The sequence below is a fragment of the Dasypus novemcinctus genome, chromosome 3 (assembly GCF_030445035.2).
Source record: "Dasypus novemcinctus isolate mDasNov1 chromosome 3, mDasNov1.1.hap2, whole genome shotgun sequence".
Classification (NCBI taxonomy): Eukaryota; Metazoa; Chordata; class Mammalia; order Cingulata; family Dasypodidae; genus Dasypus; species Dasypus novemcinctus.
This window is the reverse complement of record NC_080675.1, coordinates 47,013,177-47,035,225: the sequence shown is the minus strand read 5'-3', so window position 1 is coordinate 47,035,225 and position 22,049 is coordinate 47,013,177. Positions and strand designations below refer to the sequence as shown.

The following is a 22,049-nucleotide window of genomic DNA, read 5'->3' as shown; positions in this document are numbered from 1 at the left end:
TCAGGTTATTCCTGAAAATGGGGATTCTACTCTTCCAAGCATAGAGATATGGATCTTGGGCTACTTCATCTAGAAAGGATTTAACTTTAGTCATAGCACAACATTTGCTCAGGGAAATCCAAGTGGACTAAGTGTGATTTGCATGTAAATTATTTTCAGCTAAATTCCAATGCCTCATATTTATTTTGTCAACATCAATTTTTTAAAAAGTCATAATCTGAACAATATGAATTTCATTGAGGATTATACTCTTTCAACCAATTAATTATCTATTTGGTATTTTGACCCTGAAAAAAATCATATTTATAAGGCAGTAGGGGGCAAGATTAGTTAATCCTCTCTAATCATTATGGATTCCAGACTCTTAACTGTAAGCAAGTTGTTTGGCAAAATATCACTTCTGGTTTCTCCATACACTTTTGGGGATATATCAGATTTAAACGAATATTTTCATGGAACAGTGACTCAAACACATATAAACCAAGTTTATAGATCCTGCTGTGTTTCAATGAGTATGACCTTTTACTTGAAGGGAGAAAGGAGTTAAGCAAGAGTTTGGGAACTTTTCCCAATTAGAAAACAGCTCAAATATATATAGATTCATTTTGTCCTAATCTGCAGTTGAAATTAAGTGCTAACATCATTAAAATACTAGTCATTTTGTTACTGAAGCATTTCATTCATGTTCTTGATCAAGCGTTTCATGGCTTCAGTGCAATTTGTCCTGTGAAGCTTTTCTTCTAGGTTACTTTATGCTTAGTTATTGTACATCTTTCAAACTGACAACTTAATCTTCAAAAATCCTAAATATTTCTGATACAGTTACTGTCACCCCTACTCTTTCCCACTTTTCTCTCTCCTGTATTTGGTAATTTGAAAACTTATCTACATTGTTATGCTGGGAATATTGACAAATTCTCTTTCAATTTCAATTTTATATAACACTAATGTTAGCAAATGCAACTAACAGTGTTAGACACTTATTCCACCCACCATTTTCAAATTTGTAATACTTAAAACTGAAACTATTTTATCTAAACTGAAATTATTAACTTCTTGCCATCCGTAAGTGAAGTTCTCCAGTTCTCTGATAACACCAAATACATCTCTATTCTCTTTTCCTACTCTTGCATCTATGGAGAAATCGATGTTTACCATCTAACTAGCACAACCTTTCATTGCTCTTTTGAAAAAGTATAACCCTTATTTAAAAAAAAAAAACTTCCATGAAGAAAGCCCACTCACTATAAATCACTTTAATAGGATAATCATCAGAATCAATTTCAAGGTATTGTCTATTCCTTCCCTCACTTAATTCTTATCTTATAAATGATCATAAAACAGTTTTATCCTAATCCTTTATTGAAGTTTAATAAATATGAACCAACTGATTTGACTATTTTAGAAATAAGGTAATTCAATACTCTTGATGGAATTCTACAGATTTTAACCAGGGTTCAACTAGGATAATAATAACTGGTGTTTCATTGCTATAAAACAGACAACATTACAGATGATATACTCTCTAATGGTACAACACAATACACTAAAATGGTCCCTTCTCTCCTTTTAAAATTACAATATTTAAAAGATTTTGATATAAGTACAGGTCAAGGAGTGTTGTTATAAATTTAATGATTTGCAACAATTACAAATCTAGTGAATCAAAAGTTGTTTAATGGTCCTTTGTCCCCTGCCACCAAACTTCCCATTGTTGTTCATTAAAATGAAAGTAACACATTCAAATTCAGGCAAAGCAAAGAAGCAAGGGAACCACAGTTGGCTTCAGCAGTAGAGACTCAGCAAGGTCATGAATAGGTATGAACAATCTAACAAACCTCTTGGATCCTCTAAGGTCCAAAGTTTCATGATACACAAAATCCAACATTTGCTTCTCTTCTGGGTGGTCAAAGCCAAATCAGAGAGTCAACTACTGAGAGTTCTCTAGACTTTCCTTAATCTCTTATCATTTGAAAAGTTGGACATAATGGACAAGAAATAACAAATTGAAGAAATGAATAAATTAAATCAAGTAAGGCTTTATCAGGTCATAATCACTCACTGTAGAAGATTCTACTGGTGTTTGCTATCCTATGGTCTTAAAGGATGCCAAGTCTTCTAAAATACCAGACTGTTAACCAGCATGTTCTTTCCACTACCCTTTAAAGTACAATGAGTTTTTTGGGTTCTAGAGTAGAAAGTAAGTTCTGGACCAAAGAACTAATCAAATGCATTTCATTTCTTCTGCTCACGAAATACAAGATCAGCCTAATCTAGTTCAGAAAAGTCAGAATGATAATGAATCCAGATGACAAACTATATGACGGTCCTCCTAAGTGGATGTGAATTACCAGTTATATGCCAGGCTCTTAATCCTGAAAGTAGAGCTGAAATAGCACTAAAGATAGAGAAGAAAGCTGGCCTTATCAAAATGACACTGCCATAAGCTGTCTTACTCAGTGGCACACTAATAAGTTCACAGCTAAAGCATGCAAAAATGAATATATAAATAAATAAAACTGTGCTGCTTATGATTTCAGGTACAATAATATAACTTCAGCAAAGAGCAAGCAAAGAACTCAATAGACAGCTTTATGCATAGCTGACAAAAAAGCTTTAAAAAGTTACCGCTGACGATCTGACTTGTATGTGGCTGTCAGCTCATCAAACATGGTGCTGTTCATTTCCATAAATGCCTTCAACACATTGTACACTAATGCCACAATAGCCCTGTGAAGAACAGAGAAAAGGGAACATACTGGTCAATCTTACCCAATGGGATGCTAATGAAGAAAGTTAAAGCATAACTTTTGTTCAAATGAGCTCCTCTTATTGTTCTGTCCCATCCCTTTTTAGTTGGAACAACTAGAAATGACCTACAGTTCATTCCAATACACAGAGTTATATCCTTTACTGTTCAAGGCAAGATATCTTTCTTAGGAGTTGGTAAAATAAAATTTAAAAAATTTGAATTCTCCCTTTCTACTCCCCTGGAATATAATTATTTGTAGACATTTGATAAGTAAAAAATAAAGCAATTCCACCATAAAAATGAGCACCCGTGGAAGGACTAACCTTAAGAGACCTGAATTTGCATAGCATTTTAAAGTGATAATATATATAATTCATCAAAACTAAAAGCTGTTTCCATAGAAGCAAATATTATATATATATATGAACTATTCATATTCAAAGATATGATACCAAACTCCTCTAAGAGGAGTAGTAATGAATTGTTTTTCTAGTTTTGATTTTGCCAACCCAAAACACAAACTGGTAAGACAACTGGAAAGTTGGTGTCGGCTGTTATTACCTGTGGAGCACTATTCAGCTAAATAGCCAAATGGTGGTCCATACTGGAGTAGAAGAGTAAGCTCTTAGGCAATGGGAGGACTGTGCCATAAAGGCTTGATATCCTCAATACTAGGGTTTAAATAGCATTGCTCTCTGCACACATGTAAAACATTGCTTCATTTTGCAACAAACGTATTCCCAACACCACTGAAAAAGGTATTGGTAAAAACGAAATCATGATAAAGCAACAATAAGTCTGATGTTTTCAAACAATTTACAAAAAGGCGCATAAGCTGGGAAACAGACTTGGCCCAGTGGTTAGGGCGTCCGTCTACCACATAGGAGGCCCGCGGTTCAAACCCTGGGCTCACTGACCCGTGTAGAGCTGGCCCATGCGCAGTGCTGATGCATGCAAGGAGTGCCATGCCACGTGGGGTACGGGAGCCCCACGCGCAAGGAGTGCACCCCATAAGGAGAGCTGCCCAGCGTGAAAGAAAGTGCAGCCTGCCTAAGAATGGTGCCACCCACATGGAGAGTTGACACAAGATGACTCAACAAAAAGAGACACAGATTCCCGTGCCGCTGACAACAACAGAAGCGGACAAAGATGACAATGCAGCAAATAGACACAGAGAACAGACAACGGGAGGGGGGGGAAAAATAAAAATTAAATCTTTTTTTAAAAAGCATATAAGGTGAGTAGCTTTTGCCCTGTGCCCATTATAAGGGAAACTTAAGTTCTCTTAAGCAGAATGACCTTTCTCAAACAAGAGCAGCTGTGGAGAATGGCCATATACAGAATACTCACTAGAACCACTCTCTAGGTCCTCAAGGGAGTATCTGAATAATGGGACTTAATTATCAGCTCTTCATTTTTCAAGTTTCATTAGTGAAACTTGGCAAATTTGAAAAATGAAGAATGTGATATTTTACATTTATATGTAAAACTTTTAAAGACATATTATGAATGTACCAGATTACATCTACTAATTTTTTAATGCCACATTAAACTTTCTTTCTGATACTCAGCAGAGAACTATGTAAAACCATTCAAATACAGACTGCTTCAACTTTCTTTGGGCTAGATGTTAAACTTCTCTTTTAAGGATTTTAACTATTTTTCCCCTGAGACAATATATATAATGACTGAACTAGTTGTTAAGAAGTGAATTTTGCTAAAATGTAAATGTATTCAAATGATTCCCTCTTTAAAACCCTTCACTGTTTCCTTATCATTCACTTGGTAAAGTCTTACTTGGGCCCCACTTCCCTTTCCAGCCTCGTTCCCCAACACTCTACCCACAAAACTTTGTGCTTTTGTCCTCCCAAAAACTCTCAGACCTCTGAACTTGACAGGTGCTTTTTACATGTTTGTAGATTTTGATGTGTTGAATGGATCCACTGTCTGAAAGATTTTTCCCATCCCATCCTCTGGCCAAATTCCTTTCAGATTCAGTTTGAGCACCACCTCCCCATCAAAATCCATAAACTTCTCTTCTTGGCTCCAGAACATGACTCACACACTCTTGCTACATTCACAGAGGCTAGAGAACTCTTCAAGTAAACAGATATATTAATAAAGCAGGACTTATAACATTGTTTTATAAAATGTTTACTTGTGGGCCACCCTAATCAGTCACTGTATTCTTAAAAGGTAGGGAGTTATCTTTCCACATTTTTGTGTTCAGCAATAAGCAGTCAAAACATTTTATTTGAAAGGAAGAGGGGGAAGAAAAAGGGTTGAAGGAAGAGAGGAAAGGAGCAAAGGACAGATGGATGGATGAAAGGATGGATGGAAGGCAGGCAGGAAGGAAAATATGAAAACTTACGGATTCCAATGTTCTTTTGAAATCCTATAAAGACTGGAAAACATGATGGGAAGGATGACATTAGAGTTTTCTTCTATCAAACTCATGATGTATTCATTATTCCAATAATAGAGTGCCCTTTCTGCCACCTTTGGACAAAGAGCAATAAAATAGAAGAGACATATAAAGACAAAGAAAAATATTTTACTCTTTTCAAACAAAAGTATTTTAAGAGACTATATTTTTTATGTTTAAAACAGTTACTTTTCAAAATCTTTTTTTTTCATTAAAAAAAAATTTTAAGATACCTAGATCACACAAAATGTTACATTAAAAAATATAAAAGGTTCCCATATACCCTACTCCCCACCCCCCCACACACTCCTCCACATCAACAACCTCTTCCATCAGGGTGGCACATTCACTGCATTTGATGAATACATTTTGGAGCATTACTACACCACATGCATTATTGTTTACATTGTAGTTTAACTATCTCCTAGTCCTTCAGTGGGTTATGGCAGGATATATAATGTCCTGCATCTGTCCCTGAAATATCATTCAGGACAACTCCAGGTCCTGATAATGTCCCCATATCACCCTTCTTCCCTCTACCCGCACTCAGCAACTCCCATGGCCACTGTCTCCACATCAATGATAAAGTTTCTTCCATTGCTAAGAGTCACAGTAATTCTATAGTATAATATCAGTAAGTCCACTCTAATTCATATTTTATTCCTCCATCCTGAGGACCCTGGGATGGCGATGTCCACTCCACCTCTAAATCTAGAGAGGGTTTAGATCCCACATGGCTGATGGATGGAATTCTCCTGCTTGAAGTTGTAGACTCTCTCGGTTCCCTGGTGTGGTGGTTGACCATCCTCACCTCCCCGTTAGCTGACCTGAGTAAGTCCAACGAACTGGAGAGTAGATGTTGCAACTCTGCTGAGGCTCAGGCCCCAGATGCCACACGGACAGTTCAGAGAGTCAAGTCTCCTGAGCATACACCAACCCTAATGCCAACCACAGGTTCAGTAAAAGTGACAGAAGAGGCATGTGTAGACAGGTCACATCTGAGTCCAACTCCATCACACTCAGGAACACAAATTCCAAAGGAGGGCCCACTGGCAAGGCACTAAACTCCAGAGTCATCTGCCATGACTGTAGGACCTGGGTGTCTCCATAGCCCTCAGGAGCACCACTACCTGGGGTTGTATCTACTTTGGCTGTCTCTGAGCTCCTGCTGAGACATGCATAAGTGCGACCCCTCTGATGACCTCCCGACTCATTTTGAAGTCTTAGGAGACTATTTTTGAATCATTCAATCAAATGTAAACTGAAGCATTCATCACGTTTTACACAGTTATGGATTTTAAATTACCTCAGAAAATTCCCAAGTGGTTCAATTTGGGGAAAAAAGTTGTTTTCCTCTTGCTTATTCACATTCTCATCTAATATTGCCCATCTGATCTGATTCCACATTTTCCCTACATAGCTCCTAAGTAATAAACATTTTCATCCTACTTTCATAAACAACACTGTTTTCCCCCATCACTTTAACCCATCTTTCAACCCATACACTTCAGATGAACCATAAGCTACAGCACATAACTAGCATTCAGTAAAGAGCTGCTGAGGAAAACATTTGCTCAGCACCTCCTAGGGGCCAGGAACTGTGCCAACACTGTAGGAAGAATGTAGAGATGTCATCATCATCTGAGGAGTAGGTCCTGCTGTTCTCACTGTATGTATGAAAACACTGAGGTTCAGAGAGATTGGGTAATGTAGCCAAGGTCGCATTGCTAGTAAAAGGCAAGTGCTGGGGACTGGAACCCAGTGCCCAGGCTCTTTCTGGGCTTCATTTCTGGCTCAGTTTCTAGACTCAGACACTGGTTGCACATGTACCTGCTTGCTATCTCAGATCCCTTTTCTGTCCTCCACACTGCCAGTTGACACTAATAGTATGTGGCCTGCTGGGCCTGAGCTGCTTCTCTTGGATTTTATAAATTCATAGGAACTCCTCAGAATCAAGATCTGAGATCTCTAAAAAGGGTTGTAATGTGGAGAGAAAAAAAAGTGACTTCCTTCATACAGATTAAGAAACTGTTTTAGGAGTGAACAAAATGTACAAGATATACCCACCAAAAGACACTGAGAAATTAGAGCCTTTCTGTTTATAGTATTCAACTTGGTTCAACAAAACCCTAGGACTCATTGGCACTAGATCCTGAGAGCACACAGAAACAATAATTACTAGATGAGTACTGTGTGCCAAGTACTATGCTAAATGTTTCACATACATTACCTCATTAATCCTCACAATCAACAGAGAGAATAGGTACTATTAATTCTAAATTGCAAATGAAGAAACTGAGGCTCAGATAACTTAAGCCACTGGTTTGAAGTTACATAGTTAGCAAGTGGTGGACTCCAAAGTCCCTGCACTTATCCTCTTTAATGCTTAAGGAGCCTTTACACCAGTAGGGAAAAGGAGGCATCTAAGAGGTTATCCAATATAAACTATGACCGGTGCTGTATCAGATAAATAAAGTGTCAGTGGAAAGAATAGAGTGAACAGTCAGATAACTTGGGAGAGGGGAGGAATGGCAGAAATAACAGAAAACAGAACAAGTGGCATTCAAGCTGGGTTTAAAGGATGAAAGAAAGAAGAAAGGGCAGTCCAGGCAGAGGGAATTATGGAAAAGGTGCCAATACGGACAACATATGTGGAAACCATCAAAGAGAATGGCAAGGCTGAGGAAGACAGGTCACTGAGATGAGGAGAGGAAGGGGGAGAAGTGGGGGAATTGGGATGGTGCTGTTCTGAAACTTTTAATAGAAAGGAGGAATTTTTAAAGAGACCACAAGAAGATGCTGGTAAAGGAGGGAACAAAGATTTTCTAACACCTAATTATGAGTCCAATATTTACCTAATATTACTATTTACCTAATATTACTAATATTACTAATATCTAACAAGAATTTACTATGGACAGCAGTGCATAATAATATATTAATAATCTTCCACAGACAAAAGGTACTGAGTATCGTTTGATACCATCTATAGAAAAAGTAAATACAAATTAACTAGAGAGACGGAAATATATCAGCAGTTATGTACAGCAGGGGAAGGATAGAGAGATTGAGAAGTGACTATTAAGGGGTAGGGTTTTTTGGTTTGTTCTTTGCTTTTTGTTTTTTATTATTTTTATTTTTTGGAGTAATGAAAATGCTCTAATATTGACTGAAGTGATGAATACACAACTCTGTGATTATACCAAATGCCACTGATTGTATACTTTGGATGGACTATATGGTTTATGATTAGGTTTCAATAAAATTGATTTTAAAATAATTTTAATCTCTTCATATTAATTTTTTTCTTACATAAGATCACTTGCAGAAGAAAAGTCAGTGTGATAGTTAAGTTTGTGTGTCAACTTGGCTAGGTTATGGTGTCAAGAGGCTTGGTCAAGCAAGCACTAGCCTGACAGTTACTGTGAGGGTGTGTTCTGTGGACTTAAATCATTAGTCAGTTGATTGCATCTATGACTAATTAAATGTACAATCAACAAAAGAGATCACCTTCAGCAATGAGAGAGGTATCATCCAATCAAGTGAAGGCCTTAAAAGGAGAAGTGATGACTTCAGAGCCAGAAAGAAGAATTTCTATCTCTTAATTCAATAAGTCAGTTTCTCCTAGGGAATTCGCTGAAACCATCAGAGTTCCCAACTTGCAGCCTGCCCTACAGAATTTGGACTTGTTGATTCCCTGAGTCAATTCCTATGAATCTAATAATATTTACATATCCATACGTGTGTGTGTGTGTGTGTGTCTATATCTTCTATCAGTTCTGTTACTCTGGAGAACCGTAGTACAGATTTTGGTATTGAGAGTGGTTCTTGAGAAACAGAATTTTAAGGATAAGATTTCTGAGTTGGTTCTGGGGAATCGGTTCTCTAATATGAATAGATTAAAAGCCACTAATGGGAGTGGATATAGCTCAAGTGCTTGAGCGCCTGCTTCCCATGTATAAGATCCTGGGTTCAATCATCAGTATCTCCTAAAAACAAAACAAACAAACAAGCAAACAAAAAAACCAACTCTCATGGGGGATCAGACGTAGCTCAGTGGTTGAGTGAGTGCTTGCTTCCCATGTACAAGGTCCTAGGCTCATTCCCTAGTACCTCCTAAAAAAAAGGCTAAAAATAACTATTTCTAATGATCAAGATGGCAATGAAGAAAATCAATTAACATAATATACCTGTGACAGAGACTATTTTTTTTGAATCCCAAAAAGAGAAAGATTATGTTTGTAAACCACTCTATTGCTCTGGGTGTGATTCCCTTTGATGTATTAAATTCAGTGAGGGGCCTCTGATTATGGTCTCTTGATAAAATCAATTTAGGGCTTCTGACTGGGCTGTATCATGAGGCATAACTCAGGTTGAGTCCTTGTCCCCTCGGTGAGCTGATAAAAATGGGCACTCACTCAAGAATACATGCCAGAGGGAAGAATTTTGTCGTTTTGATCCTGCCATGTGACAGAATGGAGAAGGCTCAAATAGCTTAAGCCCTGGGGAGAGATGGGCCATTTGCCTAATAACTTACAGACGATCTTGGGAAGAGAGCCAAGACTGACATAGAAAGCCTGAAAAGAAAGAAGCCATATGCCAGGAGAGAGAGGAAGCTGTGAGAGACAAGCCTTATGCCAGCCTACAGCTGAGAGAAAGGAAGCCCAGAGGAAAAGGCTGAACCCTTGCAGAGTTCAATAACCATCTTGTTTCAACACATGGCAACTGACTTTGGTGAGAAAGCAACCCTGAGTTGGACTCTTTAGGGTCTTGAAACTGTAAGCTTTTACCCCAAATAAATACCCTTTTAAAAAGTCAACAGATTTCTGGTACTTTGCATCAGAACTTCTTCGACAGAGAATACAACAACACATTAGCAAACTGAAGGAAAAAAAAAACATATAATCACTTCAATTGATGCAGAAAAGTCATTCAACAAAAGCCAGCATCCCTTCTTAATAAAAATACTACAGAAGGTAGGAATAGATGGAAATTTCCTCAACATAATGAATGGCCCATGTGAAATTCCACAGCCAACACTGTACTCAATGAGAGGTTGAAAGCTTTCCTGCTAAGATCAGGAACAAGACATAATGCCCACTGTCACCACAGTTAATACTGTGCTAGAAGTTCTAGCTAGAGAAATTAGACATGAAAAAAGTATATTAAAAAGCATCCAAACAGCAAAGGGGAAGTAAAACTATCACTATTCACAGATGACATGATTCTACATTTAGAAAATTCTGAAATGTCTGTAACAAAGCTACTTGAGCTAATAAATGCATTCAGCAAAGTGGTAGGATACAAGCTCAGCACCCAAAAATCAGTAATGCTTCTATACATCTGAACAATCTGAGGAGGAAATCAGGGAAAAGATTCCATTTACAATAGCAACACTAGCAACAAAAAGAATGAAATACCCAATTAACCAAAGAAGTATAGGACCTATAGTCAGAAAACTAAAAAACAATGCTAAAAGAAATCAAAGATCTAAACAAATGGGAAGACATTTTGTGTTCATGGATTAGAAAACTAAACATCATGTAGACATCAATCCTACCCAAACTGATTTATAGATTCAATGCAATACCAATCAAAATTCCAACAGTATACTTTACAGAAATAGAAAAGGCAATTACCAAACTTATATGGAAGGGAAAGTATACACAAACAGTCAAAACCATTCTGAAAAAGAAGAGTGATATGGGAGGACTTTCCCTGCCTGACCCTGAAACTTATTACAAAACTACAGTGGTCAAAATAGTATGATATTGGTATAAAGATATATACATAAATCAGTGGAAGAGAATTCAGAGTCCAGAAATAAGCCTCACTTCTACAGCCAACTGTTTTTAACAAACCTATCAAGTCCACATTAATGGGACCAAACAGTCTTTTCAAAAAATGGTGCTGGGAGAACTGGATATCCATAACCAAAAAAGTAAGAGGACCCCTGTCTTACTCCCTATATGAGAATCATTCAAAACAGACCAAAGACTTTAATATAAAAGCCAAGATCACAAAACTACTAAAGGAAATTGTAAGGAAACATCTTAAAGACCTTCTGATAGGTGGTGGTTTCTTGGACCTTATACCCAAAACATGAGCAACAAAAGAAAAAACAAACGGGACCTCCTCATATTAGTTAGCCAAAGGGGTGCTAATGCAAAATGCCAGAAATCTGTTGGCTTTATAAAAGGGTATTTATTTGGGGTAGAAGCTTACAGTTATCAGGCCATAAAGCATAAGTTACTCCCCTCACCAAAGTCTATTGCCACATGTTAGAGCAAGATGGCTGCAGATGTCAGCAAGGATTCAGGCTCCACTGTCCCTATTTCTTCCAATATCAGCTACAGGCTGGGATAAGTCTTGTCTTTCTCCTGGGGCTCATTTCTCTCTGGGCTCATTTCTGCTCTTGTCTCTCCACAAGGTCAGCTGTAAACTATCAGGCAAATGGCTCTTCTCTCTTCCTAGCACCTCTGCCATGTCTAAGGGACCGTTCTCTCTTTCCTCACATATCTGCTTTTCTGTGTGCTTACTTTCCAGGCTCCAGGACTAAAACCCTAACTTTCTCTTCTGCCATGTCATTTTCATGTCCTACTGATGTGGCCCAATCAAAGTCTTAATCATTATTTAATCAAGTAAAAGTGAAAACTCTGAATCCAGTCCAATCTAATATGCCCAGAGGAACAGACCAGTTTACAAACATAATCCAATATCTATTTTTGGAATTCATAAACAATATCAAACTGCTATACTCCTCAAAATTAAAACTTTTGCATCTCAAAGGACCTCATCAAAAGGGTAAAAAGGCAGCCAACTCAATGGGAGAAAGTATTTAGAAATCACATATCTTGTAAGTGTTTAATATCCATGATATATAAAGAGATGCTACAATTCAACAATAAAAAGACAAACAGCTCGATTAAAAAATGGGCAAAAGACTTGAGTAGACATTTGTCCAAACAAGAAATACAAATGGCAAAAAAATGCATAAAATGTTCAACATCACTAGCAATTAGGGAAATGCAAATCAAAGCGACAATGAGATATCAATTCACACCTATAAGAAAGGCCACTCTTAAAAAGAAAACTACAAGTGTTGGAGAGGACGTGGAGGGATAGAAACACTTATTCACTGTTGGTGGGAATGTGGAATGGTACAGCTACTGTGGAGGGCTGTTTGGCAATTCCTAAAGAAGTTGAAAATATATTTGCTATGTAATCCATCAATACCACTACTAAGTATATCACAGAAGAACTGAGAGCAATGACACAAACAGATACCTGCACACCGATATTCACAGCATTGTTATTCATGATTGCCAAAAGATGGAAACAACCCAGGTGTTCATCAACTAATGAATGGATAAACAAACTGTGGTGCATACACATGGTGGAATATTATGTAGCTGTAAGAAGAAATGAAGTTGTGAAGCATATGACAACATGGATAAACCTGGAGGACATTATGTTGAGTGAAGCAAGCCAGTCACAAAAGGACAAATACTGTATGATTATGCTATGAACTAAACATATTGTGTCAACCCATGGAGTTAATAACTAGAATATGCATCCCCAGATGAGAATGAGGTTAGAGAACAGAAAGGTGAGGGTTAACCTGTGCAGAATTGGTAAAAAGATTGATTATCAATCTTAGGAAATGAATAGAAAAAGTGAAAGCACAACATAGTGTTTGTAAATACCAGTACTGTTACACGGGCATGACAGGGGTTGAATAGGAAAGTCTAAGGTCATATATATTAGTAGAATGAAAGGTAAAAAATCTAATATGGAATTGTATAGCATAGTAAAATCTCATGTAAAATATGAAGATGGTAATATTCCATATATAAGACTGTCTTTGAAACTGAACATATGTTAGGTACGTTATAAGATGTTAACACCAGAGGAAAAAAATTGTGCTTAGTGAAAGAAACCAGACACAAAGTACAACACATTGTATGATTCCATTTATATAAAATGTAAATATAAATTAATTTTAAAAGATGGAATTAGACTAGTGGTTATCTAAAGCTGGGGAAGGATAGAGGGATTAAGAAGTGACTGCTAAGGGGTATGGAATTTTTCTTTTTGGAGTAATGAAATTGTTCTAAAATTTTTTGTGGTGATGAATGCATGACACTGATTATAGTAAAACCCACTGATTATGCACTTTAGATAGATCATATGGTATGTTAATATATCTCAATAAAACTGTGTAATAAATAAATAATTGTGCAAGAATAGCCAGAAATAGCAGCTTTGGAAACATAGAGAGATTGAGCAGTGAAGTATTTTATAGTTTGTCTGTTGTTTATTACTGTTAATGAAATAATAAAGATGCTCTAACAATAACTGAAGTGATGAATGCACAACTATATGATTATACCAAATATCACTGATTATATACTTTGAATGAACTGTATGCTTTATTAACATGTATCAATAAAATTGACTTGTTTTTAAAAAGCCATTTGCTGTATACTTTGGATTATGGTGTGTGACTATATCTCAATAAATCTGTTTTAAAAGCTATCAGATAACACTGATAGTTCATGGCATGAACTGACGATACACGCAAAATATCAGCATTGGGTACAGCTATTAAATGCTCACAAGATATGGCTCTTGGTGACAGTATATTTGATACCTTAAGAGTTTTGGGGAGTTAAAAAGTATAATGATGTTGGCTGGTTTTTCCTAAATACGCTGGATACAGTTATGAAAAGGATAAGCTCAAGGCTTCAAATTCTCAGCTCAAGCATCTTATGAAGGACATGAAAGTTTCTGTGTGTGCCCTGAAAGAAACTTATTTATTATAGCCACAGACTTGAGATTTCAGCAAACAGAGCCAGAGGCTCACTGTACAAATGGCTGAACTACAACATAAATTGAATTCCCAATCTTGCAGAAGTCTGCTGTTAAAGTGAGGGCATCACTTAGGAAGTAATGGGATCTGAAAATTGGAATGAAGACATATAGGCTAATCAAGATAATGGGGGGGCGGGGAGGGGACTTGATACCCTAAATTCTACTGAGTCTTCCTTTCCAGATCAAACTATAATGGTCTGCTCTGGGGACTCAGCCACCTCACCTCCAATCTGCCCTGAGGAATTAGCTATCAGGCCTCTCCACCTGAAGAGATTAACCCTGTTGTGTCTTATTAACCTGTAAATAAAGAGACGCACTCTGTTTCACCAGATGAAACCATAATGGAATGTACTGACCTTGCCAGATATTGCTAATTCTTTTCTTATAGACTTATAACTAGACTGAAGTCCCAAGAAGTCTTGAAAGGTGATGTACAAAGTGTGAGCCATGACGAAGTGTGTTATACTCCAAAAGAACTGTATCATTTTCCCAATTTATATAGAAAAATCAAGGGAATATGCATGGGAATGGATATTAAGGGTATAGGATTATGGTAGAAGACCCAAAAGTTGGATCAGGCTGCATTTATTGATAAGAGTTCACTAAAGCAGAGATTCTGGATTCAGTGATGTAGTTCTAGGGGTTAGAAAGGGCTCTAACAGTTCATTTGGGTGGTTGGCTGAAGCATGGAACAAAAGGTAGCTTACACTGCCTGAACCTGAAATATCAGAACTGCTATGGTATAATATGGATGAGAGGATCCAAAGGTTTAGAGATGGGAATGTTACAGTGGATTTATCATGTAAGACCTGACCACCCACCCCGGGAATGTCCAGAGGGTACACCTTTCACCAGGACTGTGAGGAATAAGTTTATGAGAGAAGTTATTACTCTGGGAACTGCTGCCACTGAAGGATAACAGTAAAGGGAAATCCTCCCAGTAGGCAAAAACTCTAAGCAGTATACCTGGTTGCTCATTTTCCGTGGAAGGAAAAATGGCTGGACATGCATTTGTATATTCATTCCCAGTAGCCAATGGTTTGGCTAGATGGTCAGGGTCTTGGAAGGAACATGACTGGAAAATTGGTGACAAAAATCTAGGGGAGAAGTATGTGGACAGAACCTTACTGAATGAGTGAAAAACATAAAGATGTTTGTGTCCCATGTGAATGCTCACCAGAGGGTGACTTCAGCAGAAGGGGATTTTAAAAACTGAGTCATAGGATGACCCTTTCTGAGGACACCAGTTGGTCTCTTTCCCTAGCCACTCTTGTCATTGCCCAAAGGGCTGATGATTAAAGTAGTCATGGTAGTCAGGAGGGAAGTTACATACGGCCTAAGCAACATGGACTTCTTTTCACCGAGACTGACCTGGCTACCAGTATGGCAGAGGGCCCAATCTGCCAGTAGCAGAGATCACTCAGGCTGGCCCTAATATGGCACCATTCCCAAAGCCAACAACCTGTACCTGATGTCAGGTTGATTACAGTGGACTGGACCACTTTTATCATGGAAGGGACACCAGTTTGTTCTTACTAGAATGGACACATACCCCAGATATGGATTTCCCTGAACACAATACTTCTGCCAAAACTGCCATCCATGGACTTACAGAATGCTTTATCTATCATCACAGTATTCCACAGTGTTGCTTCTGATCAAGGAACCCAATCCACAACAAATAAAGTGTGGGAATGGTAATGTGCACATGGAATTCACTGGTCTTACTTACCATGTTCCCTATCATCCTGAAGCAGCTAGATTGTTAGAAAAGTGGAATGGTCTTTTGAAGACTCAATTATGTGCCAACTGGGTGGAAATCAGAGTGGCACCACTACTATTAACTCTAGTGATCCTCTAGAAAAATTTTTGCATTCTGTCCCTGCAACTTTAAGCTCTCCTGGTCTACAGTCTTAGCTCCAAAAAGAAAAATACTTCCACCAGGAGACAAAACAATGATTCCACTAAACTGAAGCCACTCTGGGTTCCTTATTCAAAGATGGGAATTACTGTATTGGCTGGGGGTGGGTTGATGCTGATTATCAAGGGGAAACAAGATTGCTACTATACAATGATGGTAAAGAAGAGTTTGCCTAGAATAAAGGAGATCCCTTAGGGCACCTCTTACAAGTACTATGTCCAATTGAGGCAGGATTACTATTGGCCCAGACCTTTCAGGAATAAAGATCTGGCTACACATCAGGCAAAGAACTATGACCATTTGAGGGAATTGCTGAGGGTAAAGAGAATATGGAATGGATAGGGGAAAAAAGTAGTTATAGCTATGTCCACATGGACAGTTGCAGAAAGGAAGACTGTAATGGTTATGAGCCTGTCTTCCTTTTTTGTTACAGTTTACATGCATACATCTAGCAATTATCTTTGTTTTCTTCCCTTTCTTACCCCCTTATAAGTTGTATTAACTTTGTTATTGCATTTGTTACAGGATATCAAGTTTAAGAGTGACTGTTACCCAAGGACTTATACCCTCTTCTGAAGAAAGGGTTAGTGTGTTTCAGATTGTACACAGGACCCCTGAACTATGTTAGGTGAAAGTATGCAGTTTTTTTTTTTCCTTTGTTTTTGTAAGTTATTAAGTATGTTTTAAGGAGATGTGTATGGATGTCAAGTTGAGGTGACAAGGGGTGGAAAGTGATGATAAATTCATGTGTCAACTTGGTTATTAGGTTATGGTGTCTGGTTGTTTGGTCAAGCAAGCACTGATCTGATTTTTACTGGGAGGGTATTTCGTAGATTTAAATCATTAGTCAGTTGGTTACATTTATGGCTGATTACATAGCCAATCAACAAAGGAGATTGCCTTCAGCAATGAGAGAAATATCATCCAATCAGGTGAAGGCCTTAAAGAAAGAACTGATGATTTTAGCAGCCAGAAAGAATTTCTACCTCTACTCAACCAGTCAGCTTCTCCCAGGGAATTCATTAAAACTTTTATCGGAGTTCCCAACTTGTGGAATTCAGAATGCCAATCTCCACAGTCATGTGAGCCAATTCCTACAATAAATTTCATAAGATTTACTTATACATAGATACATACATACATATATGTTGGTTCTGTTTCTCTGTAGAACCCTAAGACACTCAAGTTTCCAGCAAAAAGGAAAAGTTATACAAAGTAGGATGGAACCAATACTTTCCTGGGACCCAATGTTCTCCTGCACACACTGTGACAGTGTCTCTATCTTAGGGACATCCAGCACCAATGCCACACCTGATGCAAGGAGTGATAGGAACAGTGATAAGTGTCTGCTACACAGAGTTGGCACAAAATAAATATGTGCTGGAAGAACCAAAAGACACTTAGCAAATAAATAAGAACTCTTTATTCCTCCTCTTTCCTCTGTTCTCAGTTTTACTTCTGTCAAATGCTTGACATTCTTTTTTCAGTCCTGCTTTCTAAGCTTCCGAGCATCGCTTAAACTTCCCAGGTAAGGTTTATTTTAAGAAATTCCTGATCCATACCCTCCATAATGCCAAACATCTTATGAAAACTCAAAATGTAAACAATCCTGATGTTTGAGCACCAGAGGCCCCATGTAATATGCAAAATATCTACACATTATCCTATACTTTTTCTATTTTACCTAGACCTATATTACATTATCTGATCTGAAACCTCATGTTCCACTTTTTGTTTATTCTTTTGTAATAAAATCCCTAGACTGCCATAAGATTATTAATTTTACATACTAACATGTCTTTAGGTGGAAATTCAAAAAATAAGAGAAGTCAGTGTTCTAAATCTCTGGAATAACAACAGTTCAGGTAAAATGTACCATCAATTGACCAAGTTAAAGGTGTAGTGCTGCACTATGAATGGTCTCTTCAAATAGATGGCAATATATAAGGAATCTCCAGGCCTGTGATTTGGGCCTTTGGTGAAACCGCCAAAGAGTAAAACTTAATGTGCTTTCAATGCAGACCACTCTTCTTCAGGTTCTGTAGCACTGCAGCACTTGTCCCCATCAAAGAAAAGGTTTGCTCAGGTACTCCTCCCTGAGTGGCCACAAGGAGGCAGAGCAGTGCCACAGAAAGGTCACAGGCTTCAACAGGAAGCTATAACTGAGTTCAAAATTTAACTCCTTCCCAATCCACCCTCCTCCTACCTTTAGCTATGGGACTTTGAGCAAATTATTATCTGAGCCTAGTTTTTCTCATATGAAGGAACAGGGAAAAAAATCTTCACAGGACACTGTGAGGTTTAGAAATAATGTTATGTAAAGTGTTTGCACAGTTAGATTAAGGTTCTATTTTTCTCTTAAATATTATTAGCATTCTTTCATACACACTAAACTAATCCTACTAGCGCACCTCTTACTTATATATTTTACTTGAGATTGTTATTTAGTTATTTTTTCCCTTTGAGTTTCAGTGTCCACATCTGTAAAAGACATGCCCCTCCTTGCAGGGTGGTTATAAGAAGTTAATGAACAGACATACCACCACAATGGCGTTCTGTAACAAGAAAAAGGTCGCTATTAAACTACTGTTATGTGGGAAAATAGCAAATAAAAACAAAAGGTGGGAAGTAGATGTGGCTCAACCTCTTGGGTGCCCACCTACCACACAGGAGGTCCCGGGTTTAGGATCCTGGTGCCTCCTAAAAGAAGATGAGCAGATCCTCCCTCCCGCGGCAACAGTTAGACACCACTTTAACAGAACTTGATGCTGCTGCAACAGAGCTAGATGCCGCCGCAACGAGCTAGACTCTGCCTCTGCCACAACAAGCAGAGGCCACAAGCCAGCAATGCTGCAGCCCACGGGGAACGGATGTGGCTTAGTCCGCTGGGCACTTGCCTCTCATGTGGGAGGTCCTGGGTTCAGTTCCCAATACCTCCTGAAGAAGGTGAGCAAACACTGAGTAGACAGATGAGTGAATCATCTTGGGGAAGGGGGAGATAGAGGAATAAATAAATCTTAAAAAAGAAAAAAAATAGGTACTTTGTCTTTATTACTAACCTGAAAATGGGGACTAGATACACACTTGGCAATTTGTTTAAATAAAGGTTCTTGAATTTTAACAAATTGTGAAGGTTCAATCACATCCAGTATTTCTTCTAGCTCCCCAAGGAACATAACCTATAAGTAGAAGCAAAAGACAAAATGTCAAGTGTGCAATTAAAAATCTATACAAACAATAAGGATCAATGACAGATTTGTACTGCTTTAAGAGAAGTATTATAAAACTAAACATAAGTAAATCAGGCATTAGTCCACATAAGAAAACTCATTTTACAAAGAATTCACCAGAGTAGTTTTTTTTCTGGGTAATTAACTGTATGTATGGTTTATTAAGCAGTAAACTTTGTAAATTTATAATAAATATGTATACATGAAAATGCAAATACTTTAAGCATCACTAATAAGGATTCTGATATTGACTTTCTTCTGGATCCGATCTTAAGAATTCATAAAACCCTTAACCAAAAGGCTCTCTGTTCTGGTTCTAGTCAATTATCTTTACCTTTTCTTATCCTGTTTACGACCATGAGAGTTACCCTTAAAAAGCAAGTTTCCTACAGTAATGAAAGTCTGGTTCTATTTACTTTTTGAAAAAATACTCTGCATGCTAGATCTATTACATGGAGCAAGGGGCACCTACATAGTGTAGTGGAGTCCCTGGGAAATATGATGATCCTGTGAGGCCATCTTCTCCATTGTTATGACCCTACTTATCTCCCCTCTTTATCAGTAGGAGAGTGGCTATCTTGCATGGATCATGGATGTGCAAAAGTCCACAGAAGCACACGCAGTCATGTGTCAAATAATCATTGTCCCTACTTTGTGCTAGGTGCTCCTTTAGGACACACCAGTTAACAGAACAGATAAAATGTGAGAAACACAAATGAGGAGGCTCATCTACATGCAAATAACTCTTTAAATCCATTAGCACACACCGATCCATTCTCTACTTACACACCTAATCACACCTATTTACACACACTCACAAAGACACAAATTGCTCACTATGGAGGACAATAAATCCCATAGCCTCAGCACCATTCACCTTGGGAAAGAGAGGTCACAAAATGAAGCCAGATGAACAGTACGGTCAATTGTCTTGAATATAATGGAAAACTGACAGAGAAAGAAAAACCAGTTACCTATTTTGTTAATAAAAAATAACTACTGAACTAACACCAATCCTGCTGAAACTCTTCCAAAAAATCGAAACAGAAGGAACATTGCCCAACTCATTCTATGGTGCCAACATTACCCTAGTACCAAAGCCAAACAAAGACACCACAAGAAAGGAAAATTACAGGCCAATTTCTCTAATGAACCTAGACGCAAAAATACTTAACAAAATACTTGCTAATCGTATTCAACAACACATTAAACAAATTATACACCACGACCAAGTGGGATTCATTCCAGGTATGCAAGGATGGTTCAACATAAGAAAATCAATCAATGTAATACACCATATAAACAGATTAAAGGAAAAAAATCACATGATTATATCTATAGATGCAGAAAAAAGCATTTTACAAAATACAGCACCCTTTCTTGATAAAAAACACTCCAAAAAGATCAGAATACAAGGAAATTTTTTGAACATGATAAAGAGTATATATGAAAAACCCACAGCCAACATTGTTTACAATGGAGAAATCCTAAAATCCTTCCCTCTAAAGTCAGGAACAAGACAAGGATGCCCACTGTCTCCCCTTCTATTTAACATTGTCTTAGAAATACTTGCTCGCGCACTGAGGCAAGAACCAGATATAAAAGGCATTCAAATTGGAAAGGAAGAAGTCAAAATTTCATTATTTGCAGATGACATGATCCTATACCTAGAAAACCCTGAGAGGTCTAGAACAACGCTTCTAGAACTCATAAATGAGTTTAGTAAAGTCGCAAGTTATAAGATCAATGCACAAAAATCAGTAGCATTTCTGTACACCAATAATGAGCACGCTCAGATACCATTCACAATAGTAAATAAAAAAATCAAATATTTAGGAATAAATTTAACTAAAGATGTAAAAAACTTATAAACTGAGAACTATACAAAACTGTTCAAGGAAATCAAAGAAGACCTAAGTAAATGGAAGAATATTCCCTGTTCATGGATAGGAAGACTAAATATTATTAAGATGTCTATCCTACCAAAACTGATCTACACATTCAATGAAATCCCAATAAAAATTAACACAGCCTTCTTTAAGGAACTAGAAAAACTAACTATGAAATTTATCTGGAAAAGAAAGAGGCCCCGAATAGCCAAAGACATATTGAAAAAGAAAAACGAAATTGGAGGAATCACACCACCTGACTTCAAAACATACTACAAAGCTACAGTAGTGAAAACAGCATGGTATTGGCATAAGGAGAGACACAGAGACCAATAGAATCGAATTGAAAGTTCTGATATAGAACCTCATATATATAGCCACATAATATTTGATAAAGCCACCAAACGCTCTCAACTGGGAGAGAATGGCCTATTCAACAAATGGTGCCTGGAGAACTGGATATCCATATGTAGAAGAATGAAAGAGGATTACCATCTCACACCTTATACAAAGATCAACTCAAGACGGATCAAAGACCTAAATATAAGAGCCAAGACCATAAAGACCTTGGAAAGCAGTGTAGAAAAACATCTGCAAGACCTTGTAATAGGAAATGGCTTCATGAACATCATACCAAAAGCACGAGCAGCAAAAGAACAAATAGATAAATGGGACTTCCTCAAAATTAAAGCCTTCTGCACCTCAAAGGAGTTTGTCAAGAAAGTAAAAAGGGAACTACACAATGGGAGAAAATATTTGGCAACCATATATCCGATAAGAGACTTATAACTTGCATATATAAAGAACTCCTATATCTTGAAAATAAAAAGATAAACAACCCATTTAAAAAATGGGAAAAAGATTTAAACAGACACTTCTCCAAAGAAGAAATACAAATGGCTAAAAAGCACATGAAAAACATGCTCCAAATCTCTAGCTATCAGGGAAATGCAAATCA

The 22,049-nt window shown here is 37.6% G+C and overlaps 1 protein-coding gene across 4 annotated transcripts in view; it reads right to left on the bottom strand.

Moving 5' to 3' along the window:
* Positions 1–22,049, bottom strand: part of PPP2R5E (protein phosphatase 2 regulatory subunit B'epsilon) — a 193,611-nt gene that overhangs the window by 5,734 nt on the left and 165,828 nt on the right. For 3 of the 4 annotated variants that reach the window (XM_058293304.2, XM_058293303.2, XM_058293306.2), the window contains 3 exons: positions 19,032–19,151; positions 5,124–5,251; positions 2,629–2,730 (listed from right to left, as the gene is read on the bottom strand). In XM_058293304.2, the coding sequence (XP_058149287.1) occupies positions 2,629–2,730; positions 5,124–5,251; positions 19,032–19,151 (350 nt within the window). The remainder of the gene's footprint in view (positions 1–2,628; positions 2,731–5,123; positions 5,252–19,031; positions 19,152–22,049) is intronic. The other variant, XM_058293307.2, reaches the window with a different exon arrangement.